Source organism: Spermophilus citellus (genome assembly GCF_964194105.1).
Source record: "Spermophilus citellus genome assembly, chromosome: 4".
Taxonomy (NCBI): Eukaryota; Metazoa; Chordata; class Mammalia; order Rodentia; family Sciuridae; genus Spermophilus; species Spermophilus citellus.
This window is the reverse complement of record NC_138185.1, coordinates 227,340,410-227,366,354: the sequence shown is the minus strand read 5'-3', so window position 1 is coordinate 227,366,354 and position 25,945 is coordinate 227,340,410. Positions and strand designations below refer to the sequence as shown.

The following is a 25,945-nucleotide window of genomic DNA, read 5'->3' as shown; positions in this document are numbered from 1 at the left end:
GCCCAGTGCTCCGCCTGGCCCTCTCCAGCACCCCAACCCTTGGCACACTGCTAACACATCCAAAGGGATGTGGCAGCTGTGGTCAGGCCATGCAATGAGACACTATCCTGCATCATCTGGATGGCCAGAGAGGCAGGGGATCCTGTCAGAGAGGGACTTGAAGATGCAGCTCTGGCGGCTCTGGAGAAGAGGAAGCGGCCACAGGCCAGCCTCACAGCTGGAAGGGTAGCACAGGGACTCTCCTTAGGGTCTCAGGAAGGAAGCAGCCTTGGTTTTAGCCCAGTGGCTCTGTCCTGCACACTGCAGGGCAGTGGACTGTGTTGTTTGAAGACACTAAGTTTGTAGCACTTTATTACAACAACAATGGGCTAGGGATGTGGCTCAGTGGCTTAATGTCCTGAGTTCAATCCCCAGAGAGAGAGAGAGAGAAAGAGAGAGAGATGGGGTGGGGAAGAAAGGAAAGGAAGAAAGAAGGAAGAAAGGAAGGAAGGAAGAAAAGAGAGAAAGGGAGGGAAGGAAGAAAGGGAAGGAAGGGACAAAGAAACCAGCATGGTTACTGCCCTGAAACAACTCTTCCCACACAGACAAATCTGCGAGTGACTGCAGAGCAGGTCAAAGCTGGGCAGGTGGCACATCTGTAATCCCAGCACTGGGAGGCTGAGGCCGGGTTGCTTGAACCCAGGGATTCAAGGCCAGTCTGGGCAACAGTCAAGACCCCAATTCAAAAAAGAAAAATAGGCCGGGCACAGTGGTGCACGCCTGTAATCCCAGCAGCTCAGGAGGAGGAGGCAGGAGGATCTCGAGTTCAAAGCCAGCCTCTGCAATTTAGCGAGGCACTAAGCAACTCAGTGAGACACCATCACTATTAAGTGTAAAATGGGGCTGGGGATGTGGCTCAGTGGTTGAGTGCTCCTGAGTTCAATCACTAGTTCCCAAAAACAAACAAACAAAAAAATAAAACAAAAAAAAATCAAAAAGTGGACAGGAAGAGAAACACCCTAGGTTAAGATGGGGAGAAGAGAAGGTGGCAAATCCATGGGGATGTTGAAGTGAGCATGCACTACATGTGATAATCACAAAGTGCTGACCACAATGGAACCTACCATTCTGCATAGATATGTACCAGTAAAAATAGAAAACAAGAAATTAAAACACAAGTCAAGCACAGCACATGAAACAAGGGGAAGGGAGATGGTCCTGACTCCGGGGATCAGCAGGGATGCCCAGCAGCCCAGGGCGTGCACTGCAGGAAAGCAACACACAGCTCTGAGGGAATCCAGAGACAGTGGGGCAGAAGTCAGGGTTAGCCAAAGGGAGTCCAGGCCAGAGTGGGAGATGCAGCAGCTTACCAACCAGAAGAGAGAGCAGACTTAAACACTAACCTGTCACCAGACACGATGGTGCACACCTATAATCTCAGTTATTCAGGAGGCTGAGGCAAGAGGATCACAAGTTCAAGGTCAGTCTTGGCAACTTAGCAAGACCCTGTCTTAAATAGAAATCTTACAAAGGGCTGTGCACGTAGCTTGGGAAGAGTGCTTGCCTATGATTTACAAAGCTCTGAGATCAATCCCTAGCACCACAAAAAGAAAAAAAAAAAAAAGAATGTCAATAACTACACTAAATGTAAATGAGCTAAACATCCCCACTGAATGTCTAAGATGATCTGATCAAAAAACACAATAGAGACTGTTGGTAAGAGCCCCACCTAAATCCCGAGGACATGGGCTGGTGAGAGGCAAGGATAACAGGCTACAGCGGAAAAGGATAGCAGAAAACACATCAGAGAAGCGTGCACCAAGACACGGTGTGCAGAGCTGCAACGCTTTCTCTGTGGCCGTGTGTGGCCAGCAGAGAGGAATTGGAATGTCCCAACACAGTGACTGCATTGAGACAACAGCCTGCAGTTACCCTGATGTGGTCATGCATGTCCATGTGTGTGCAGCCATCAGTGTTGATAGGTGAGACTGAAGGGAGCCGCCTTGTGTGTAGAGTACCCTCAGCTGGTCTGGGATAAACTGTCAGCACCCACAGACCTTGGGAGGACCTGCGTGTTACAAGCAAGGAAAGCTGCAGAATCCAGGTAAAGGCCACGGTTTGGCCACTAAGTGATACACTCACATTTCCTGGGCTCCCGCTGGGGTGCTGGTCTCCCCCAGGGAAGCACTCCAGAACAGGACAGAAAGCGTAAAGCATGCAAGGTCTCTGAAAGCCAAGAGCTCCAGGAGAGGACAGTCCTGAATTTGAGGCCCCACTGAACGGTGTGTGTCTGCATCTTGCTCCCACACCCCAGCCAGACATGTGTTTCTGACTTAGGATATGTTCAGAGTATCCTAAGTATGCATTTAGGGGGACATAATCTCATTGAAATTAGAGGAACAGTGGTATTTTTTTTTAAATCTTCAAAATCAGCAGCAAGAAGACAGAGCAGCTCAAAACTGCAGAGGCTGGGGCTGTAGCTCAGCGGTGGCTGCTTTCCTACTGCAAGAGGCCCTGGGTTCCACCCCAGCACTGCCTGCAAGAGAATAAAAAGGGCAAAGGCTGGACAGGCTGGCTGTGTTCAGCCGCAGGGCTGCAGGGTCCCAGCACACTGCTTTTCTGTCTCAAAGAGAGAGCATGGAGGACTCGGCAGAGAGGTTTTGGACACTTTATTACCGACTTGGTGGCAGCAGGCAGCAAGCAGTGGCTGAGGGGTGGGGGGGCGCGTGCCTGCAGGCTGAGGGAGGCGAGGGCATTCTTCAGATGCTCCTGAGTACCCTCCTCCACCTCCTCACAGTCAGGGCGCTCTGCAGACCTGCTCCCATTGGCGATGAAGTGGACACCAGCTCCCCACCTCCTCCTGCCCACCTTCTCCAGAGCGCTCTGCAGTGTCTGACCCAGCAGGAGTTGGACACTGAAGAGGTGCCTCCCATGCCTGCTAGAGGGGCTGCGGCCCAGTGCTGCAGTCCAGACCTGCACGACCCACATGCTACAGGCTTTCTCCTCCCGTGGTGCTGTTGCAGTGCTGGCAGCCTTCAGAGGCGGGCCCTGGGGGGTCTTCTGGTCACTTGGGGCTACCTGAAGTGGATACTGGGACCCAGCCCCTCTTCTTCCTCTCTCTCACATCCCAGACATGAGGCCAGCTGTGCCACAGGCTGTGCCAAGACGTCCCCTTCCGCATGGGCCCAGAGCGAGGGGGCCAATCCACGTGGGCCAACCGGCCATGAGCTGAAGCCACCAAAACCAAGAACCAAAATAAACCTTTCCTCCTCACAGGCTGATGACCTCGGGAATCTGTCATGGGAACTCCACACTGACCAACCCAGGGTGACCACAGATGACCACTGAAGGCTGAGTAGTGTGAGGGCTCATGGGAAGCATAGATCACAAGCAGATTAGAGCCCAAGAGACGTTTCAAAAGAGACAGAAACCTGAGGGTAAGAGACTGTGCTACAGCACTTATTTTGTTAGGAAAACATGGAGATAGTAATAAGTTCAAAAATAACCATGAAAATGGCTTTGAAATCCAGAGCAATGACAGAATAAAAATAAAACATAACAATGTCTACATCAACAGAAGTAAATTCCATCTTTCCAATGGAAAGTGGAAAAGAAAAAAAGAGAAAAAATGAAAGAACAAAATACAATAGCAGGGATTCCACCTCTTGGGTCCCCTTCTTCCTCCGGGAGAAGTCTTTTCTGCTGTCCTTTAATAAACTTCTAATTTCTACTCTGACCTTGCCTCGGCGTGCTTCTTTGGTGTTATTCTTCAACATTGGGGAAGCAAGGATTCTACACCGAGGTAAGTGCATTCACCCCATGTCTGTTTGAGGTGCATCTTTTTCTCTCTCTCTTTCTGGAGGTAAGGTGGGCACCCGACGGCTACTTAAACGCAATTAGTGCAGCCGCCACTCTACAAGACTCGGGTGAAACAACCGCACTTCCACGGATTCCACCTCTTGGGTCCCCTTCTTCCTCCGGGAGAAGTCTTTTCTTCTGTCCTTTAATAAACTTCTAATTTCTACTCTGAAAAAAAAAAAAAATACAATAGCAGGGCTGGGGTTGTGGCTCAGTGGTGGAGCGCTTGCCTAGCACATGCATGGCCCTGAGTCCGATTCTCAGCACCACATAAAAATAAATAAATAAAGGTATTGTGTCCAACTAAAAAATAAATATTTAAAAAATACAATAGCAGAGAGAAGTCCTAATATAACGATAATTACAGTTTGTGTAAATTCACTAAGACAAAAAGTTTTTTTGAATTTTTTGTAGTTGTAGATGGACAGAATGCCTTTATTTTATTTATTTTTATGTGGTGCTGAGGATCGAACCCAGTGCCTCATGCATGCTAGGCGAGCGCTCTACCACTGAGCTACAGCCCCAGCCCACTAAGACAACATTTTTGTGTTCGAATTTTCTAAAAGTCAGCAAGATGCTATAGAAGAAACACATAATTTAAAAAAAAAAGACACATTAAGATTGAAAAAGAAAGAACAAATTAGCACATACCAAGCAAACATGAATTAAACAAAGCTCCAAGAAACAACAAAGTGTATCCATCACAAAAGTGAACACCGAACAATTAGCCTCCAAGTACATGGAGCTTGATGAGCAGAATCACCAGCAAAAGTAGATACATGAACCACTGTTTAGATTCTTCATATAAAATACCAAAAAAAAAATGTATTTTAGAATGTAGAGTTTGCTCTTGAGCATGCCTTAAGGAAATTAGATAATAATGATAAAAATAAATAACAGCTCCCAGGTCTGGATGATTCTACTGAATATCAAAGATCAGTTAATTCCTACCTTAGCAAATTATTCCAGAAAACAGATTGCAGAGGCTACAGTAGGGCCAATGTGACCTTGATTCCAAAATCCAAAAAGAAATACTAATAAAACAGAGAAAAAAATCATAGGCCTGTTTCAGTTTAAACACTGATAGAAACATCCTAAATAAGACAAAGCTTTCAATATTTACAATTATTAAAAAAAAAAAAAACTCAGGAAATCCAGAGAGGAAGGGAACTTTCTACCTGGATTGTTATGTATCAAAAGCACCCGGCAAGCATCACGCCCTCGGGGGAAGGAGGTACATCCTGTAGGACAGGGGCCACCGTCCCTGCGGCCAGTTGCTACGAGCATCGGGAACACCAGGGAGGCCCCCCTCACAGCACCTCTCCACACCAGCAGTGACCCATGCACACCTTCCCCACGTGCCCGTGTTCCACTGCCCCATCTAGCCCTGACAGGGAACAATGTGGCACAGGCTGTGTGGCATCAGGGCAGGCAAGGCCCACGGGGACAGCAAGACCCCCACAAACAGGCCAAAAGTGGAGGTGACAACAGGGTCCAATGAGGAAAGGATAGGTGTCAGCTACTCTGTGTTTGGAAAGAAGCCGGACTCCCTGGAGCTGCCCGAGGGAGGGACGTGGCTGGACTGAAGACCTAAAGGTTAAAGGAACGGTGACAGGTGGGAGTGGGGACAGCTCAGTGGCAAAGGGCTCACCCAGCACACTCAGGCCCCAGGTTCCAGCCCCAGCGCCACACAGAATTCACAGGCCACAACTGCAAGAAGGTGACAGGAGGACAACACAGGAGGTAAAAGAGAGGGACTGGAGCACAGCACAAGGAAGAGCTCCTGGGAGACCACAGGCCAATGGCCAGCCGCAGAACAGAGGCGAGAAGAGTCATAATGTGCAGACCCTGGGCCTTCCTACCGCAGGTTTTCAGAGAGTTCCTGAAAATCGAGTTTTAAGAGAGCAATCCACTCCCTCACCCCACCCCACCCCCCCAAAAAAAAGTCAAAAGATACAACCAGGCATTTACAGAAGAGGAAACCCAAAGAACTTAAGCACGTGCTGAAAAGATGTTCAGATTCACCAGTCAGAGAAACCAAGCTGACGCAATCCTACCGACACAGAAAACCTGGAGGGGGGCAGCAGCAGTGCCATCCACACCTGGTGGAGGACAACGGGCCTGGCTCTGCTGGCCGGGCCTGGGTATGCAGCCCAGAGCACTGCTCCTGCCGCCTGCCAGCAGGGCTCTCTATGGAGGCAGAGAACTGGAGACAGCAGGCAGCATCTCTGGGAAACAGCTAGGTGCATGCACCCTGCTGGACACGGGTGAGGTGGGCTGGCTGGAAGAGAGAAGAGCTGGCCTCAGTGTGGACGGTGGCACCTTAGGTCACCTTAGGACACAACACTACACAGAAACAGAAGGGGAAGGCTTAAAGACGGGACCAGCTGTAGCTGCCATTCTGAACCCTGTGCCGCACGGAATCCTCAAGGGGGCTGCAGGCATCATAAAGTTCTGAGGGGTGCGCAGCCTGTTGGACTCCTCTCAACCCATTCAAGAGCACACAGAGCTTCCCTTTTGATGACGTCTCTGCCAAGCTGGGTTTACAACCTCCCTGAGATAAAAGCAGATACCAGGCAGAAATCAATGTGAAGCAGGACACACGGGTGATGGTGTTCAACCTGATACGGTTAAAAAGGTGTGCAGAGCCTAACAGACCTGCACAACCTCTCAGCAAACAGTTATAGCTACTTAAGAATTAAATCAAGGGCTTGGATTCTTTCCAATTTAAGGGTCTTTCTCATATCTAAACTGCTACTAAGTTGCCAGGATAAAAACACTTAGGGCTGTTTGGTCCTAATAAATAAACAGGACTGTTAGATATCTCTTGTGAAGAAAGGGCACAGTGAAAAACTCTCTAAGACACTAAGAGCACTGTGAGAAAGGTCAGGGAGCCCAGTCAGGGTAAAAGCCAGCTGCTGTAACAGGCAGACCCCAGGAGGGGATGGGGGACACCCACTGCTGCATTTCCCACTCCCTGAAGCGGGGCAGGCAGCACACCCACGCCACCGTCCCTGCACCCAGCTCACAACCCAGGGTCTCTGGGGCCACACCTGTACGGTCAAGTGCCAGTCTCCATCGCCCCCGTGTGACTCTGTGACTCAGCTCATATCACTGATGCGGGACTGGCTCAGTGGAAAGCTCAGACCACAAAAGGGAGGCCTGGCCACGTGGAGGCCATTGGTGCACAGCAGACACTGGCTGTCCACTCTGCCCAGTAGGAGCTCTCAGCCCTGGGGGCCACGTGCTGGCCGCTTGCTGATCCTGTCCTTGGGGTGAACAGGAGCGGACGGCCCTTCTGAGGCTGCCCACACTTCCCCAGACAGGCTGTGATCTCCAGCAGCATGATTCTGTCAAGGGTCTGGGAGTCAGTGCCGGCTGCTCAGCCTCTGTGGGCAGCCACACTCGCAGGAGGGTTCACTAGGGGAGGTCAGCAGGATTTGGGGGCTCTGTCCAACTCCCCTCCGGCCACCTGGGGCCTGGAATCAGCAGGGCTTTCCCTCTGGGGCCCGTCCTTCCTGCTCTCCGAGGGCCATAGCTCACTCCGCGCATTTCTTGGGTACTACAAAACGAGGTCCAGCGACGCCCTCCTGCCTGACCTCAGGGCCTTTCAAGGCATGGCCCATGACAGCCTCTTGCCAGACAGCTCTCCCTTCAAAGCCCACATCCTGCTGGTGGCGATCACCATGGCACTGAGTGTCTTTTTATTTTCTGGGTTTTGTTTTTGTTTTCTATCTTTGGAGCTTGGATGTCTGGGGCCTCACTGATGCTGGGGGGGCCTGCCCCTTGGTGACAGTGCAGGACGAGCCTGCAAGCACAACTTTCATACATGAACGAGCCCCAGCCACCGCAGGGTGGCCCCACACCCCAGAATGTGCAGACTGCTGCATGGCAGGTGGTGAGGCTGCTCACCCTGCCTCCCCAGTCCTTCTGCAGGAAACTTACAGACATCTTGCCCCCGGGGCCCCTTGCTCCCAGCCTCCCGACAGCAAAAGGCTTCTTCCCTCATGACAGTCACCATATTTGCGTGTCCTGCCAACTGGGCTAAGACAGATCCAGCTCCCTGCAGTCAGCACCCACTTCTCTGGGCCTCCCCTGCAGACGGCAGGAGCTGGGGTGCATACTCTCCTCCTCTCCTGAGCCCACCAGGCCAGCACCCATCCCACCTCACTCCAGGATGCTGGACACAAGAGCCAATCCTCGGCTTCCTTGTCCTCCAAGACCTGCCCTCCCCAGCCCACCTGACCTGCCCCTTGGTCCCTCTGCCCTCCTCTTGCTAACTGAAGCTCCTCTTCCAGCTGCAAGTCAGAGCACCAGAGCTCACCCTCTGACTTGGGCCCTAGCCCCACCACGCCCAGCGTGGTCCCACCATGCCCCAGGGGTCTCATCCTGCTCTTCAGCTCCAAGCTCACCACCCAGACATCTCCACTCAGAAGCCAAGGTGAACTTGCCAAAGCTGGGTTCCTAGGCTGCCTGTGCCCATGCTCCGCCTGCCCAGCTCTAGATGGCCAACAGAGCTCATCCATGATGGCTCACAATATCAGCCGAGCTTCCCTGGGCCACCCTCCCTGCCCTCTGCTGGGCCCCAGAACGGCTCCTCCCCCAGGCAGAGGGGATCATTCCAAAGACCAGACCCAGGCCTCGCTGACCCACACAGCCCACTGTCCCCAACAAGTGTCCTCATGTCCCCCACCTGCACCACCCTCCTTGGGCCTCTGAGGGACCTGCTTCCCACTGCACAGGCCCTCTGACCTCCCTTGCCACTGCCCTGTCCCCTGCACTTGCCTGTGGGGTTTTCACATGAGCTATGGGGCCTCTGTGCTGACCCCACCCACTCAGAATTCTGGCCAAATGGATGAGCAAAGCCGAGGACCAGAGAAGCCAGAGGCAGGGTGAGGATGGGCAGCTCAGTGCCCACGACCCGGAGAGCAGGGAAGGCTCCGAACCTGGGGCTCCTGTGGGGCAAAGGAGAGCCGGGACTGTGCACGCACAAAGAGCCATGAGGCCAGAGGCCAAAGGACAGGCAGGAGACCTCACTGCCACCACCGCCACCACACGCAAAGACCCAGGGTACGGACCCAAGGGCAAGGCAGTAAAGGCCAGGTTCCCAAGCTTAAACAGAACCCACCACACCTAACCAACCGAGTTACTCCCCAATGGCACCTAGGCATCCTGCTTCCCAGCCAAAGCTGGGTGTCAGCAGGACACAGGGGACACCCCTTGGGCATCTACATGCTGGTGCAGCAGCAGAAGGGCATGGTCCTGATCGGCTGTGGGCCCAACAGGCTTGCCCACTGACCAGGTTGACCCATGCCACGCCACAAGCACAGAATGGGCAGAACCAACTAAAACCACAGGCTGGGCACAGGGCTGCATGCTGCACTCCATCCGTCTGTCTTCACAATGTAGGAGACACGCCCAACAAACAGCAGGAACGTACATGAAGTCATGGAGCAAAACACCCATGTCCAGGGAGCCACCTGCACAGAGAACTTCCCTGCGCCTGTCTTCCACCCTACGCCATGGTGAGGTGACAGTCAATGCCAGACCCTTCCCTGTGCAGGGGCGGGGTGTGGGGACTGAACCCAAAGGCTCAAGCAGGCCAGGCCAGCATCCTACTGCTGACCTTCCCTAATGTCCTCCTGTGTCTTACTGTGACTTGTCCTTCTATGAAGGCTCTCCACTGCTCCACTTGTGTACGCACCCTGGGCTTCCCATAGCCATCAGCGTCTCGGTCCCTGTGCAGCCCTATGAACTGCTGCCAGAGGACACTACTGGGCCCCTGCACACTGAGCATGACTCCCCAGAGTGTGCCTGCAGGCTGAGGTCCTTCCACTCCCAGCCACAGTGCCAGTCCTCACCAGCCCAGGACCATGCTCAGCCCCTTCTACTGCTAGTGAAGGTGGACACTGCCACCCACTTAGCCTCTCCTAGGCCCTGCTCTACGGCACCCACCCCATCTAGCACATCTACCTTCTTCACCCTTGATGGTCCCAGGTATTGTCCTGACACTAATTATCTGCCATAAACATAGCAAGCAAATTCTCCACTCTGGCTCTTTTTTTTTTTTTTTTGAGGCGCTAGGGATGGAACCCAGTGCCTCACACATGCTAGGCAAGCGCTCTACCACTCAGCTACACCTGGGTTATGTTGTCTTCTAGTAAACAGAAGTTTCCAGGATTTTATTTCTCAGGGTACTAGGGACTGAGCTGGGGAGCTCTCTACCACTGACCTACACTTCCAGTGATGTTTTTAATGTATCTATTTATATATTTAGTTAGATGTAGATGGACAGAACGCCTTTATTTTATTTATTTTTATGTGATGCTAAGGACCGATCCCAGTGCCTCAAATGTTAGGCAAGCGCTCTACCACTGAGCCACAGCCCTAGCACCCAGTCCTTTTTTTTTTTTAATATTTTTATGTATATTTTTTAGTTGTAGACGAACACACAGTATCTTCATTTACTTTTATGTGGTGCTGAGGATCAAACTCAGTGCCTCACGCATACGAGGCAAGCGCTTTACCACTAAGCTACAGCCTAAGCATGCCCAGTCCTGTTTTTTGAGGTAGGGTCTCTAAGTTGCCTAGGCTATCCTCAAAGTTGCAATCCTCCTGCCTCAGCCTCCAGAGTTGATGGGATGGCGTGTGCGCCACTGAGTCTGGGAGTTCCGTTTGATGGAGTCAAAGTGATCATGCTTTCCCACACAGGCAGGTGTCGGGAAGTTGCCCTGCTGCCCTCTTGCTGCTTCCTGTAAGAACATACCTGCCTCTTCATGGGAACCTGGGGTCCAGACTGCATGTCCTCAGACGGACTCCCAGTCACACAACATGCTAGACCAAGCGTGCCTACAGGTCCCGGTTGTCCCCTGGGTTAAGACAGGAAGGTTATCTGGAGGAGCGAGGGCAGGGGCAAGTTCATACCAGCTCCTCAAAGTCAGAGAGGACAGGAGTGTCTGATGGCCTTCAGGGCCTGCTCCAAGATGCTGGGCCACGGGCGGGGACCCCAGAGCAGCCTAGGTCAACACTCCTGTGAACCTGGAAGGGACTCTCCCCCAGGTCCTCCAGAGGCCCCTGAGGAAGTCGTGGCCCACCAGCACTTGATTTTAACCCTGTGTGGGAGCTCAGAATGAAGAGCAGGCAAGTCACACGGCAGGGCTGTTTCTAGCCACCGTGTGGAAGAGCTGGCACCCAACACCAGAGGCCTCCCCAGTGACCACTCACCACACTGAGTACGCCTGGGCCCTCAGGCAGGCCCCCTGCAGGCCCCTTCCTTAGAAGCACCAGGGTCTGAGCTACCACGGTCACCATGGTCATGTGCACAGGCACACCACACGACACACACACGTGCGCACACATACACACACGCACGCACACATACACGCGCACGCACACACACACACACACACGCGTGCGCACACACAATACACACACGCCCTCGGTCCTAACTGGACTCTTTGGACCTGCAGAGCAAAGGAGGCAGAGGGGGTGCCTGGCGTCACATCTGCCTTTGGGCTTCAAAACTCAAGCTGTGGAGGGCCAGTGGGAATCCTGGGTTAGGACCTCCTCCAGATGCAGGGAGCAGAAGTGGCCTCGCTGCATGTGGCTGTTACCTGCAGGCCCAGGGCACAACGGAGATAGCTGCAGGGCCGGAAGGGACTCCAGGAGGCTGGACTCCAAGTGCCCTGGGGCAGAAGAAGCCAGAGGAGGAGCAAGAAGAACTGGGGGAGGGGCCTCAGGTGGGATAAGGGGCCAGAGAGCAAGAACACACACCTGTGGCACATCAGGGGCCCCTGTGACTCTTTAGGGCCATGTCCACGAGAGTCAGGCACAACCTGCTGGACACCACCCCGTCCAGCTAGTATTCCTGAAGATGGCATGCTAGCAATGGCTGGCCAAGAGGAGTAGCGGGGTGTACAGCCCCGGAGGCCAAGGAGCCCCGGGCAGAGTCAGAGCCCGGGTGTAGGCTATTGCTCCAGCACATACCAATCAGGCAGGAAAAGTCCCACAAAGGAACATTCTGGCAGAAAAACCAGGTTCCCAGAGGCTGAATTAGGCTTGGGCCTAGGCTGGCAGGAGGCTGCACACAGCCAACTGACCCTATCACCCGCCCAGTGCCAGGTCACGGTGTGGACCCTAGGAGGCGGGAGGCAGGGCCGGAGGCCACAGGGCCCACCTGTGCCTGTTGGCTGGGGGGACGCTGGGATGGAAGTTGCTCCACCAGGCTGTGGGCACGTAGCACATACAAGCAGCCCTTTGTCAGAGCTGAATTCCCTGAGCAGCCTCAGGAACAAGGCCCCTCTGTCCACACTGCGGCCTCCCCCTCACTCCCAGGCCACCACCCCCAGGAAATCAGAGCCCCCAGAGCTCCCATCCGGCCCCCACCCACAGCAGGCCTAGCACAGGAGGGAGGCTGTGCCCATAGCCTAGAGCTGGGCATGCCATGGGGACCTGGGGAGGTGGCACAGCCACCCTCCCCAGGTCCTCACACTCACCCGGTATGCAGGCCAGGTGTCTCCCAGCCCTGGCCAGCCCTGCACTGGCTCCAGCTAGTCCACCACCACCCAGGGGTATCTCGCCTGACTCAAGATGCCCCCTCCGTCCACCCTCAGACAGAACCTAGAAGAGCAGCAAAAGACGGCCAGTGGCCTGCTCCCTACGGGGAGGCCTCCACTGTTTATTTCTGGGTCCCTTTGCCCCAGTACTACAGGCCAAGGGTCTGGATCCTGGTCATTCAGTACGCGGCCCAACCTCTGCATCCACGGTGGCACATGGCTATCAGCTCTAGTCTGGGCCAGGGCAGGTTCCCACACGGGAAGGGCATGTCCACAGGCCGTCAGCGTCGGGGTGGCGGGATCCAAATGAGGCCAGGCAGGGCTCCTGCCAGCCTGGCCAGCTCCTGCTGGCACTGTCCCTGTAGGCGGTGCAACGTGGCCTGCAGACAGGCCTCCTGGCGCCTCAGCAGCTTGGCCAACCCGGCCGCCTGCAGGCCCTGGGTCCTTGCAGCACTCTCCTCCCTTCTCACCAGCCGGTGGGGCCCCTGGGGTGGGGTGGGGCCCCTGTCTTGCTCCCAGGACCTCCGCAGGGCTGCCAGCTCTTGGTCCACAGCCTCCTGAGAGGCCCTGCGCACAGAACTCCACTGTGGCCCCCGGCCCAGGCCTCCAACCTGCAAGGAGCAGATACGGCAGCTCCTGAGCCCAAGGGACTCTGCCCCAGGACACAGGGCGCAGGCCCTGGGCAACCCTGGGCCCAGGTGTCTATCCTCCTGTCTCAGAAAGCAGCTCTAGCCTCAGGCCAATGCAAGACGCCCCCCAGGCCTGAGCTCTGCCTCAGCCTGATGGAGTGCCCAAGCCCTGCACCAGAGGCAGCTACGCCAGGGGGACTCCCAGAACCCAGGGCAACAGGCCCCGCCTGACCCCACTCCCTGCCTGAGCTGCAGGACCCCCAAATGGCTTACTGGGCAGGAGTGAGGGTGGGCCTGGCAGCTCTCAGAAGACCACTCTTCTCAAAGCCCTTCAGAGGTCAGAGCAAAGACCCCCAACGAACTGTCCTCCTGGGTTCAACCCAGCACTTCACACCTCCTGAGCTCTCAGGCAGGGACCGAAGGGTGGGCTCACCAGGAACACAGGACCCAGGGCTGCTCACCCTTCCACCTCCCGTCATTGAGGCCAACTCTATCCAGGACCCTGTGGAGGGTAATCTGGAGAGGGGGTCACGTCCATGGGAACTTCAAGCCTCTAGCTCCCTCCAGATGACCCCAGGGAGCCACCCTGAGCCTTTGGGCAGCACAGTTCTCAAGGACTCCACAAGGCCCCGAGCATCAGAAGGAGGCAGACCCATTCCTGGGAGCAGTGAGGATAAGGGGGTGCCACTCAGCAGGGTGAGGGGGTGACAGGCCACAGGGGCAGCGCCACTCTTCACAGAGGCTCAGGAAGAGTCTAAGGGAATCTGCCTGGAGTCACAAGAGCATGTGGCTGCAAGCAGTATCTGCAGCCATAGCTGGCTCGGGGTGACGCTGCAGGAGGGCCACATGTTCCCACAGACCCGCAGGACTCAGGGGATGACTGTGAGCATGCACAGGAATGGCAGGCAAACAACGCAATGTGGGCTTGCTCCCCTCTCCACTGATTCCCGTGGAAAGTGAAGACCCCTAAAGGGCAGTCAGGGGACATAGTAGCTATCCTGGGGAACAGGTGGGCCTTCAGTGTGCAGCCTCCTGCCTGGGTGGAGTCTGGTACCTGAATGTACCACCTACTAAACTTAATCCAACTAGATCGGTGATTCAGTAGCTCAGATAGGCCGCCAGGCTCTATGGTGGGCACTCCCCAGGAGACAGCACGGGGCTGAGAGGGTCCAGAGGACAGAGTTGCTACACTCACCTGGGCCTCCCAGGCCACCCGCCGGGCGGCACCTGCCTCCAGCAGCTCCTCGTGCAGGGCCTGTAGCTCCTGCGCTACCTGCTCCAGCTCGCCAAGCCCTTGCTCAGGAATCCTGGGCAGGATCGTGGGTTGTGAGGCTGCAGCAGGGCCCTCTGGAGGGCAGATGCCCAGGACCGTGTCCTGCAGGGAGATAAGTGGGCATGTGCCAGGCATGGCTTCTATTAGGGGAGACAGAGGCCCCAGGAGGCAGTGGTGGCCCTCCCAGGTCCCACAGAGGTTTGGACAGCTACTGACACCCCAGCAAGGTAGCATCCAGGAAGGCACAAAACTCAATACTTCAGGCCTGTAATCCCAGCAACTCGGGAGGCTGGAGCAGGAAGATCACAAGTTCAACACCAGCCTAAGCAAATTACCAAGGCCCTGCTCAAAATAAAAAAAAACAAGGGCTGGGGATGTGGCTCATTGATTAAGCACCCCTGGGTTCAATCCCCAGCACCAAAAAGAAAAGGATAAAAAAGAAGACACTTGTGGGTGCTAGAGGCCATGGCCAGCAATGTTGGGCCTCCCCAGAAGACATGCAAAGGTAGTGGGCAAAGCCCTGGACTTTGGGTGCCAGATCTGGGGTGTGGGCTCCCTTAGAGCCTCTTCCTCCTGTCTGGGAGGTGCACCCCCCACCCACCCTGCCCAAACCCACCACCTGGGCCAGGAAGGGGGGGGGGGGCAGCCTAGCTCACCATCCACCGCCAGAATACCAGTTCCCAGCGCCGCCACTCCAGAGCTGCCTTCAGACGGGTGTTCTCACATTCCAGTGCCCACAGCAGCTGCAGAACAAGCCACAGCTGGGCAGGGCACACAGGGCCCCTTGGCCCAGAGGACCAGCAGGCAGCAGGGCCAGGTACGTGCTCCCGAGCCATTCCTATGGTTTCTGCCACCTTTTTGCAGGGCAGGGTAGCCCAACGCATGACCAGGCCTAGCCACCCTTCCCCTCAAAGCACACCCATGCCAGGAACAGTGTTGGGAGACTCATGAGAGATGCAGGGAGCCAGACCAGGGCAAGGGGAGTACAGAGTATGTCCACAGGCCCCCCCACTCCCACTCAGGCACCGAGACACACCAGCAAAAGAGCAGTTAACAGCTTCCAAGAGTCCCCAGGATGCCCAGCACCCCTGGACTGGGGTCGGCATAGAACACCTCCCCTTCCTCTTCTCTGGGGCTGCACTCTGATGTCTTCTGGCACCCCCAGAAGGACTAAAGGCACAGGGGACAAATGGAAGGTTGCAGGCTCCACCAGGGACCAAGAGAACTGCCCAGTCACCCAGCAGCATGCCAGCTGCTCACACCAGCCATAGGTCATTCTAGAAGCTTCTAGGACCTGTCCCAGCAGTGCAAGCTCTCAGGTAGGCCAGATCCAGACTTTAGCCAGCTCTGTCCAGAAACTTGGAAGGAGGCCAAGCGTGGTGCCACTTCACCTAACCACTGCTGTTTGAAATCCTGCAGCACCAACACATCCTGCCTCCCCCTCTAGGTCCCCACCCCACACTGAGGGGCTCAGGCAGGCCCAGATGGAGCCTGGGCAGCCCCTGTCCTGGTCTAAACCAGGGACCAGGGGCTGAAAGCCTGGGCCTTGCTGAGTCACCTCCGAAAGGGGGACAGAGTCAAGGGCAGGTGGGGACATCCAAATGATGTCTCAGCACCTCCAAAGCCAAGCACAAGCCCTTCTGAGGCTAGCCCAGGCCTCATCCAGGGAGCCAGGCCCAGCTGGCACCAAGGCCAGGCAGGCCTCACCAGGTGGGCACACTCAGTCACAATGGGTGCATATAAATCACCTGGAGCATAAAGCGCCAAAGCTGCATCTGACGGCCAGATGTCCCAGGGCAGAAGCCCCAGCAGAGCAGACAGTGGGGACCAGGAGCCATCCGCCTCTGAGCCCTGGACCCCCTGTCCCACCTGCTAGGTTGTAGGCAGAACTGGGATGAGGCAGAAGAGCCAGAGGAGGAGCTACTGGCTGGAGCTTCGGCCCTCCTGCCAGCAGTGCCCCACTTGAGTCAGTCCCGAGTTCGTGTGAAGGTGACAGCCGGCCTCGAGCAGAACAAGCCACAGCTGGGCAGGGCACACAGGGCACTCTGGCCCAGAGGGCCAGCAGGCAGCAGGGCCAGGCACATGCTCCTAGCCACTCCCTATGGTTTCTGCCAAGAAGAAGAAGGGAGCGGCAAAAAGCCCCTGGGGAAGGGATGGGGACAAGTCAGCATGGATGAGGGCAGAGGGGACAGCAGAAACGGGAGAAACTGGACGGTGTCAGGGCCAGCCCTGGCCCTCCTCTCCTTAGTGCCCCAGCAGCCTTAGCAAATGACCCTCTGCCTGAGGGTACATGGACACCCAGGTTCAGAGCTTGGCTTTTCTCTAGGTCTGTGCTCCACAGGGCTGAGACCCCAGGGGAGTACATCACCTGGGCAGCACTGACCTGCAAACACTGAGTGGCCTATGACCAGGAAGCAGGACTGAGGCCTACCATGTCTCCAGGGCAGAGCCTTCCCAACAGGCCCCTGCTCTGAGGGGCAGCTGTGCCCTCTCAGCCAATCCTATGGATAGTCCCCCCTCCAGGACTCCCCTCAATACCAGGTGACAACTGTTTTGTGGGCTCCAGGTTCAACGCAGACCTGAGGCCAGCAATCCTTAATTCCTGTGGTCCTCTTCCTCAACTAGCCCGGCCTGGACCCATGCACTTCTGGGACCCTGCTCATATCTGGTCAGAGGTGCACACACAGCAAGCTATTAGGATTCTGGGAAAGGTGGACAGTTCCTGGGACAGACAGAGGCCTGAAGACACCCCTGTCAACCACACCAGCAATGACAGTGAGCTCGGCAACAACCCAGAGACATGTACAGCTCAAAGCCTGGCACAGCCCAGGTCATCCCGAACAGGCCCCGCCGAACCTCAGGCAACACCCACCCCAGCAGAGAGCCCTCACCTGCTGGCCACCCTCCGGGTCCCTGAGCATCTCAGTTTCCGTGACAGACAGATGGCCGAGGTTCTGGTCACTGTGGCAGCCGTGGGTATACAAGTGGATCTGGAACAGAAGGCAGACCCCAGGCTGTGGAGGTGCACCCTCTCCAGCATGGGGCCTCCACTGGAGCAGCATGGTCACCTTCAGAGTTCAACTCCCATGCAAGACGGCCTCCCTTACAGAGGGAGGGACACCAGGCAATCTTACTCAGGGCCTCCCCAGGGGTCCAATACAGTGGGATGGTGCCCCCTGCCCTGCTATCAAGCCCTAGGCTCTGGAAGGTACAAACCTGCCCCAGAAAGGTGGGCCCCTAACCTGGTGCAGCTGCTGGAGCCAAGGCCAGGCAACAGGAGCAGGTCCCAGGAAAGACCAGCTAAGAAGACCACAGAAGGGGTCTCAGCACCACGGAGCCCATGGCTACCACCCAGCAACCCATCAGCCCTCACTTCACAATGGTCATGTGCTGGGCACCAGAGTGCTTGAACCTAATCTCTACAGCTCCTTGAAAGGCCCCTACAGGAGCTGCCCACTGCCCAGATTAGCCCACATCCAGAACATGGTGGGAAACAGAGGGCTGGAAGTGCCCAGGAGGAACAGTTTCTCTTGGCAAAGTCTAAAGGCGACAATTCCTGGCAACAGTAAAGCTGACTCCGTGGCTCTCTGATCCAGCAGACTCTCTCCCAGCAGGATTGAGAACCCTGACCATGGCTCCCAATACTGCCCAGTTCCATCGAAATCTGATCCCCTACCTGGATCACAGTCCCAACCCCCACCAGCCCCAGCCAGGTCAGGAAAGGCCCACAAGCAGCCTGGGGTCAGCCCCTGCCAGGCTTGGTGGGATGGGCCATAGGGAAAGGTAGCCAGGGTCTCTGGTCCCTGGTGGAGAGCTGTGTGAAACACTACCTTGCCCAGGAGGGTGCACTGCTCCTGCTGACTGGAGATCAGGTGCCGCCACCGGAACCGCAGCTTTCCCATCAGCCACTGCACACAGCGGAGGTCCACGGGGACTTCTGCTCCCATGTGTAATACAGGTGGGCCAGAGCTGGCCAGGGCCCCACTCTGGAGAGGTAATAAGGGTTAGCCCCTATTTCACTTTCTACCCTACCTGAAGAAGGGGCAAGGACAGTAAGAGCAGTGGAGGTACAGCCACAGACCTAGCTGCCTGCACACTCTCAGCTAGACAGCCAGGACAGCCCCAGCAAGGGCTGCCCTCAAGTCTGACGTGGGATGGCCCACAGGTCATGGGACATGAGACACCCTGGCATCTGGGCAGAGCTGGGCCCAATCACCCTTATTACACACCCACCTCAAAATCAGGCACCTGGTCGCCCAGTTGGACGCGAGTCTGCACCAGTAGCCGCTCAATCAGAGGCTCTCGGGCCAGGAGCCAGGACAGGGCCAGCAGCAGCTCCCGGCTGCCCTGGGAGCCATCCTCCGGAAGCTGTGCCAGCACAGGCCTCGGGTAGCCCTGGGAGCACAGCACTGCCTTCACCAGGCGGGCTTGGGCCTCTGGAGTAAAAGACCACCAGCTCAGGGAGAAGCCTACCTAAACTGGATATCATCTGTACCCCTTCAGGACCCCCAAATAGAGGAGACAGGAACAAGGACAAGGACCCAACGCGGGGTAGGGGTTGGGTCCTCCAACCAAGATGAGGGCACCATACCCTAACCTGAAAGGAAGGGGTTAGGTGTTGGTTGAACCAGGGTCTAACCAGAACCAGGACTTCGGTTGAGTGGGAGGGGCCAGAGCCTCCAGGGGTGGAGCCTTAGAATTGAGCAGGGCCAATGCCTCTCTGGGTGTGTGGTCCCAGAGCCTTTGGAGGTGGGAGCCTTAGAGTTGGACAAAGCCAAAGCCTCTGGGGCGGAGCCTTACCAAGCTGGGCGGAGCCAGTGCCACCGGGTGGGCGGGGTCAGCGCCAGGCTAGTGTCGCCAGGGTGGGCTGAGTCGAGACCTTTGGGGCGGGGCATTCCAGAGGACAGGACTTACCCGGGGTGAGCGAGGCCGAGGCACCACGTTCTGGGAGCGGCGCGAGTACGTGGAAGAGGAGCCGCCAGAGCGCGGGGGCCTACAGAGAACAAAAAGCGCGCGGTCAGCGGGCCAGGCTGACCTTGCATCCGGCAACTCCTGGCCCGACGCCCGCGCCGCCGGCCTCACCGCCTCCGGACGGTCGAACTTGGCACGGCGGAAGATCTCCGGGCTGGGCCCAGCGGGCAGCAGTCTACTGAGCGCGGCAATCGCCTCGAGCAGGGTCCCGGTCCCGACTCCGGCCGCCCGGTCCACCCTGCGCCGCCGCCTCCCCATGCAGCCTGCTCCAGGCCTCCTTGGATCGCCCGCCCCGGCAGATGGCGCCCAATCACAGCGCCGGCCAGCACCCGCTTTTGCGCCGTAACCCAATGAGCGCTGGCCCTGCGTCTATTCGTCAGGCGCGAAGGCACTTCCGCGCTCCTGGGGTGGAGCCTTCGAGGTCAGCAGCACCGAGGCTTCTGAATTCGCTCGCCCAACCTTCGCCCTACACCCGCCTCGTCCAGAACCAACCAATCAGCGCCCGGAGCCATTGACTACCTAGCAACCCGGCGTCATCAGCACTGCATGAAAAACAGGCGCGCCCCCTAGAGCCCCGGAGGACTGTGCAACCAGACTCCTTCGGCCGCGGCCGGCGCCCCTCCGCGGAGCCTCCCCGGCTCGACGCCAGGGGACGCCAGAGCCTCATAAGCCGCCGCCCGGGCAGACAACCCGGCAGATAACCCGGGGCAGCTGGGTGGGGACTCCGTGAGTAACCTCGCCCGACGAGCTGGGCAAAGGAAGCTCCAGAAGGGAAGGCCTTCAACTCTCTTATCTGCAGACTCCGGCCCCTCGCCCGTCCCTAGCCCCAGCTCTCTGCCCTTAGCTACCCTGCCCAAACATAGGCCTCACTCTCCCCACCTTCTTTGGGAAGCAGTGTGGCCATTTCCTTCAGAAGCGGAAGTTTCCCACACGGCCCAACAGTATCAGTCCTGGTAGGCTGTGAGCCAGCTTCGCAAGGACACGCGGGAGGTCACAACAGCCCTATCACATGGCAAACGGACCCAGAGTTCACCCTGGTGTGTGAGAAAGAACCACAGCACGCGCATAATTAGGAATCCTGTCCAGCTGCGGGCAGCCTGGGTGAAATCCTCGCGTTCTTCTGAATGCAGGAAGCCCCTGCAAAAGCCCGCATCAGGTAGGCCGGACCGTGTGGAGTGCCAGGAGGAGGTAAACTCGCAGGGCCCTGGCTGCCCGGAAAGGGCTGGCCAGCGGGCAGGGGGAGAATGGCAGGAGGGAATCAGCAGTGGCTGGAACACTCTGGCACGAACTCCGTGCGCTCCACGTCACTGAAGGTGCGGCTGGGGCGGTGGACTGGACCGTGCGCACACTACACAATAAAGCCGGAAAGAAGGCAAGTGGAGAGGGGGAGGGCGCCCGAGAGAAGGCGGAGGAGACCCAGCTAGAGAGGGAAGTAGGAAGCACCCCACGCACCTGTCCGCTTGGCCACGCCCACTGGAAGCGGGAGCGCGGCGCGTCAGCTCGGAACGTCCTGCTTCCTTGGCCTCAACTGAACGGCGGTGGCAACGTTGTGCCAGTAGTCGCGGCCAACAGACTCGGCTCTGAGGTCCCTGGCCGGGAGTTCCTCCCCCAGTATGGGGTACGCTGCTGGCTTGTTCTCGGCTCCAGGTCCCAGGCAATCCTGCCCTCCATCCCTTTCTCAGCGCCCCCTGAGCTTTGGGTGCGAAGACTGTTCCCCCAGCCCCACCCTGCGCGGCTTGATTTCTGATGGACGACAACGGATCTTTTCTTCTCAGGGACTTTGCACTGCTGACCTTCTGCCTGGGGTGCTCTTAACCCCATTTGGGGCTTAGCTGATTCCCACTCTCTTTCTGCTCGCTGACAGTGCACCCCAAGTCGCCCCAAATGGGGCTGTGAGTTATGTGGGGAAAGGAGTCACGGCGACAGCGCACCATCGGGGAGGCTAGGACCTCGGGTTGGGGAGCTGCTGTCCCTACCCTGGCCACCAGGTATCGCTGGGCCACAGCCCTCAGCCCTCAGCCCCCACCCCCCACCTGGATAGGGAGCCTCTGGAGCTCAGCATCCTAGGCTCCCGCCTGGCTGCCCCACCCCCTCTGCCGCCCTCCAGGATCGCCCGATGACGCGAGCTTTCCGCTCTACAGACCACCCTCGACAGCTCCCCACCCCTTCTTTGCCAGCTTATGCCTACAGTTCACTAGGCTGACCTGGGCTCTTCCCGTCTGCAGATGGTCTAAAGGGGTTTGGGAGACCTTTGGCCAGGGCTGGGACTGAGTTGCCAGGGTACAGTGGGGTTCTGACGGTAGCCCAGTGGGCAGGGGCTAGGTTGACAAAGGAGTTTCCTAAAGGGCCCCCTCCACTGTGCAAAGCCAGGACATACCATGACAGCCCAGGCCACTATGGGGAGTCCCTGCTCAGGGAGGGGCCCAAACATGGGTCTGGTGTCTGGAGTCTGGATGGCTAGCTGTGCAGCTACAGCAAGACCCTGCAAAAAAACCCACAGCTTGATCTAGGGTAGATGGGGACAAGGGTGGAGCAGCAGGAAGTGGGAAGGCAAGGAGTCCACAGTACAGCTCCCCCAAAGCTCAAAAAGGGAAGCAGGACTTCCCCTCCGCTCGCGCTGCAGCGGCAGCTGCCTCCAGGCCCCGCGCCGCCTCCGGAGTCCATGGCCGGAACGCGCTGGGTACTCGGGGCGCTGCTCCGGGGCTGCGGCTGTAACTGCAGCAGCTGCCGGCGCACCGGCGCTGCCTGTTTGCCCTTTTATTCCGCCGCTGGCTCCTTCCCCTCGGGCGTTTCGGGCCGCCGCCGCCTGCTGCTGTTACTCGGGGCCGCTGCGGCCGCCGCCTCTCAGACGCGGGGCCTCCAGATCGGGCCTGCGCCCGCCGGGAGGCTGGCGGGCCCTCCACCTGCGGCCGCCGCCTCCTACCCGGCTCTGCGCGCTCCTCTGCTACCGCAGTCGCTGGCGGCCGCCGCGGGCTCCGCGCGGAGCTACAGCCAGGAGTCCAAAACTACCTACCTGGAGGACCTTCCACCACTCCCTGAGTATGAATTGGCCCCATCCAAGTTAGGAGAGGAGGTGGATGATGTTTATCTCATTCGAGCTCAAGGACTGCCTTGGTCATGTACTGTGGAAGATGTGCTTAACTTTTTCTCAGACTGCAGAATCCGCAATAGTGAGAATGGAATACATTTCCTTTTAAATAGAGATGGGAAACGAAGGGGTGATGCCTTGATTGAAATGGAGTCAGAGCAGGATGTGCAGAAAGCCTTAGAAAAGCACCGCATGTACATGGGTCAGCGATATGTGGAAGTATATGAGATAAATAATGAAGATGTGGATGCCTTAATGAAGAGCCTACAGGTCAAGTCGTCACCTGTGGTGAATGATGGTGTAGTTCGATTAAGAGGACTTCCTTATAGTTGCAATGAGAAAGATATCGTGGACTTCTTTGCAGGACTGAATATAGTGGACATTACTTTTGTAATGGACTATAGAGGGAGAAGAAAAACAGGGGAAGCATATGTGTAGTTTGAAGAGCCAGAAATGGCCAACCAAGCCTTGTTGAAACACAGGGAAGAAATTGGTAACCGGTATATAGAGATATTTCCAAGCAGAAGGAATGAAGTTCGAACCCATGTTGGCTCTCATAAGGGAAAGAAAATGGCATCTTCTCCTACTGCTAAGTATATAACTGAGCCAGAAATGGTCTTTGAAGAACATGAAGTAAATGAAGACATTCGACCCATGACAGGTTTTGAAAATGAGAAGGAGATAGAATTGCCTAAGGAGATGTCAGAAAAGCTTCCAGAAGCTGTTGATTTTGGAACTACGCCTTCATTGCATTTTGTCCACATGAGAGGATTACCTTTTCAAGCTAATGCCCAAGACATTATAAATTTTTTTGCTCCCCTGAAGCCTGTGAGAATCACCATGGAATACAGTTCCAGTGGAAAGGCTACTGGAGAAGCTGATGTGCACTTGGATACTCATGAGGATGCTGTTGCAGCTATGCTCAAGGATAGGTCCCATGTTCAGCATAGGTATATTGAACTGTTCCTGAATTCATGTCCAAAAGGAAAATAAGACTTCCAGGGACTCCAGATAGTAAGGATGAAGCAAGAAGCATTTCATTTGCACATCTTTCTTGGACATGGGCTATAAAGTTCCTGTTTATTGGCAGAAACTGCTAGAGAAAGGATTTTGGGTTTGGGGTTAATGCTTCTAAGAAAAATTCATAGTGAACAATTGAGAAGGAGAAAGATTCAATTTGGTATTATGAAATAAACCACAAACCTTAAATTTTTGTTTAAACTGTTCAGGATCTGATTAAGAAAATCTGATTAATTCTTTATTTTATATAATTAAGCAGTTTGTTTTTATAGAGGATATGTTACCCATTGTAAAGACTACATATTTTTATTCAGTACTATCTTTAAAAAATCTTTTTCTCATTTAAAAAATAAAATTAAAAAAAAAAAAAAAAGGGAAGCAGCTCCAGCTGAATCACTCTCTGACCGGTGGCCAGAGTCCTCCCAACACCACCCACTCCCAGGCCTCAAATTCCCTCTGACCCTTTGGCCCAGCCCATTCCAGAACCGAAGAGGAGGGCCTTTGTGGGTCTGGAGGTCAGAGGTGGAGGCCTGGACTCATGCCCTGCAAAGAGACCTCCTCAGGGGAGTGGGCAACAGTGCCTTCTGCAGCAGGCAGAGCAAGCACCCTGGGCTGGGGGTTCCCAGATGTCGTTTCTTTCCACTATCCACCTGCACACACGTGTGCCCAAGTACTAGTGAACACACACACACGTCTTCCACGTGTTCAGGTTTATTGAAGGCACAAGGGGCTATTAGGAGCCCTGGGTGTCTGGGGTAAGGCCAGGCATCTGCTGAATGGGCAATGGCCCGGTGGGTGGCCAAGGATGGGGTCTCCTCAACCTGTGCAGAGAGACAGGCATTCTTGAGTACACCTCTCAGCCCTGCCTCCAGGCCCCTGAGTATCAGACCTGGGGGGACATCCGAATCCTGAGAAGGATGGGCTGGGTGGGACTGGAGGGAGGATTATACCTAGGTTTACTTGAAAGTGTGACTTTCGGCTCCACCACGGCCAAAACCTGCAAAAAGATGTGGAAGGTCAACACAGTATGGGGGGGAAGGGGAGGGGGGAGGGGGAGGGGGGCGGTTGGCAGACTACCAGAATGTACCTTTGGGCCCAAACATGGCGGAGTAGCAGGGGTGGTTGCAGTAGGGCTTGCCTTCATGCTGCAGAAAAAAGGCCGTGAGTAGCTGCCTTCGCCCCAGCATGACTCCCCCTTCCAGTGGCCCGCAGCCCACCTACCTCTGCGTGGCCCCCGGAGGTCAGCGTCTTCCCGCATTTCTCACACTTAAGGCAGGGCCTATGCCAGTCCTTGCCCAGCGAGGTCACCCGCTCCGCTGCAGGGAAGTCCCCATGAGACACCACTCTCAGGCCCTGGCACACCGCCACTCACACCCCTCCTCCAGTCCACTCTACTGCGTCCTCTCTACTTGGCAGCACCCCCCACCCCGTCTCTTCTTGCCCCTGTACATATTAGGGACACACCTCTAGTCCCCAGCCAAACTAATCAGAGGAGTCTGGCCCTCGTGCCACTTCCAGGTGCTGTGCCTGGGACGCGCCCCGAGGGCTGGGGTGGAGTAGGCGGACTGGAAGCCTGGGGTCAGGCTGGCCCGGCGTAGTCCTCTGGCCCCGGGCGCCGGGGGACTGGGTGGAGCCTGCGGGCGCCTTTCTCCTGGGGCGGAGGACCTCCCACTCCCTCCTGCCCCTCCCCGGGGCGCGCGCGGGGCCGGAAGGCGGGCGCTCGCATCTGAGCGTTCCGGGATCGCGCCCGGGGCGTCGGTTTCCGCGTCTGTTTCTACTTAGCGCTGGCGGGGGAGGCCCCAGCCCCGCGTTCCTTCCTATCCCTCGGGGACCCCGCCCAAGGCGCGTGGATGGAAAGTGTAGAAACATCGGGACCAGGAGTCACGAAGACAGGGGTCACCAGATGGGGAGACACAGAGGCAAGGAGACAGAAACCGTGAATGGGAAGAGATAGCCGGCCGCCCAACGCAGGGGGTCCCAACTCACACCCGGACGACCGTGAGCCAGGCGGACAGGTTGGCTCCGAGGAGGCCCTCAGGACTCCAGAGGCTCTGCGCCTACCTGGGCGGCCCCCGCCAAGTCGCCAGGATGGCCAGCCAGTACGTCCCCGGCCCCGGAGGGTCGCCCCCTCGGCCGCTCTTCCGCATCTGGCCGGCAGTGCGCGCATGGGGAGGCCCGGGTACAGGATTCACTCACCGAAGTACACCTCCTTGTCACACTTGGGGCACTTGGGCATGGCGATACTGGGTACGGAACGAGCTTGTAATGCTGGGCGAGAGCGGGCTGTGGGCGCGAGACTGGGTGACGCCCGCTTGGTGTAAGCTTTTCAGGGACCCTGGGGCCCCGCCTCTTAGGACCCCGCCCTGCGAGTCCCGCCCCGAGGCAGAGACTTGTACCCTGGAGACCTCGCATCCAGACCGACCCGCCTAGAAAGATCATCTGGTCCACGCCCGCCTCTGGGCAGAACTCAAAGTGGCCGAGGGTCCAGCGGAGACATGGGGACCTTCTGGGAACCAGGCTGCTCCAGCAGGTCCACACCCCAGGCCAAGCAGCCCGCAGTCCCAGATCTGGG

The 25,945-nt window shown here is 56.7% G+C and overlaps 3 protein-coding genes across 5 annotated transcripts; 1 reads left to right on the top strand and 2 right to left on the bottom strand.

Moving 5' to 3' along the window:
* Positions 1 to 12,462: 12,462 nt before the first annotated feature.
* Positions 12,463 to 20,128, bottom strand: TEDC1 (tubulin epsilon and delta complex 1). Of its 2 annotated transcripts, none has more exons than XM_081291599.1 (8): positions 19,377 to 20,128; positions 19,209 to 19,287; positions 18,543 to 18,730; positions 18,125 to 18,280; positions 17,186 to 17,284; positions 14,951 to 15,037; positions 14,217 to 14,396; positions 12,463 to 13,003 (listed from the first exon to the last, which is right to left on the bottom strand). In XM_081291599.1, the coding sequence occupies exons 1-8, from the start codon at positions 19,521 to 19,523 to the stop codon at positions 12,674 to 12,676; spliced, it is 1,266 nt and encodes a 421-aa protein (XP_081147725.1). In that variant the 5' UTR covers positions 19,524 to 20,128; the 3' UTR covers positions 12,463 to 12,673. The 2 variants fall into 2 exon arrangements, with proteins under 2 accessions (XP_081147725.1, XP_081147724.1); XM_081291598.1 differs by having other exon boundaries at positions 12,464 to 13,003; positions 18,528 to 18,730; positions 19,377 to 20,127.
* Positions 20,129 to 21,867: 1,739 nt separating this feature from the next.
* Positions 21,868 to 23,708, top strand: LOC308647503 (G-rich sequence factor 1-like). The gene has a single exon (XM_081291600.1). It carries the CDS (start codon positions 21,928 to 21,930, stop codon positions 22,789 to 22,791), a length of 864 nt encoding a protein of 287 aa, XP_081147726.1. The 5' UTR covers positions 21,868 to 21,927; the 3' UTR covers positions 22,792 to 23,708.
* Positions 23,709 to 24,066: 358 nt separating this feature from the next.
* CRIP1 (cysteine rich protein 1) lies at positions 24,067 to 25,945 on the bottom strand. 2 transcript variants are annotated; one of them, XM_081291597.1, is made up of 5 exons: positions 25,570 to 25,945; positions 24,595 to 24,689; positions 24,461 to 24,518; positions 24,324 to 24,370; positions 24,067 to 24,194 (listed from the first exon to the last, which is right to left on the bottom strand). In XM_081291597.1, exons 1-4 carry the CDS (start codon positions 25,607 to 25,609, stop codon positions 24,330 to 24,332), a joined length of 234 nt encoding a protein of 77 aa, XP_081147723.1. In that variant the 5' UTR covers positions 25,610 to 25,945; the 3' UTR covers positions 24,067 to 24,194; positions 24,324 to 24,329. The 2 variants fall into 2 exon arrangements, with proteins under 2 accessions (XP_081147723.1, XP_081147722.1); XM_081291596.1 differs by having other exon boundaries at positions 24,067 to 24,370; positions 25,570 to 25,924.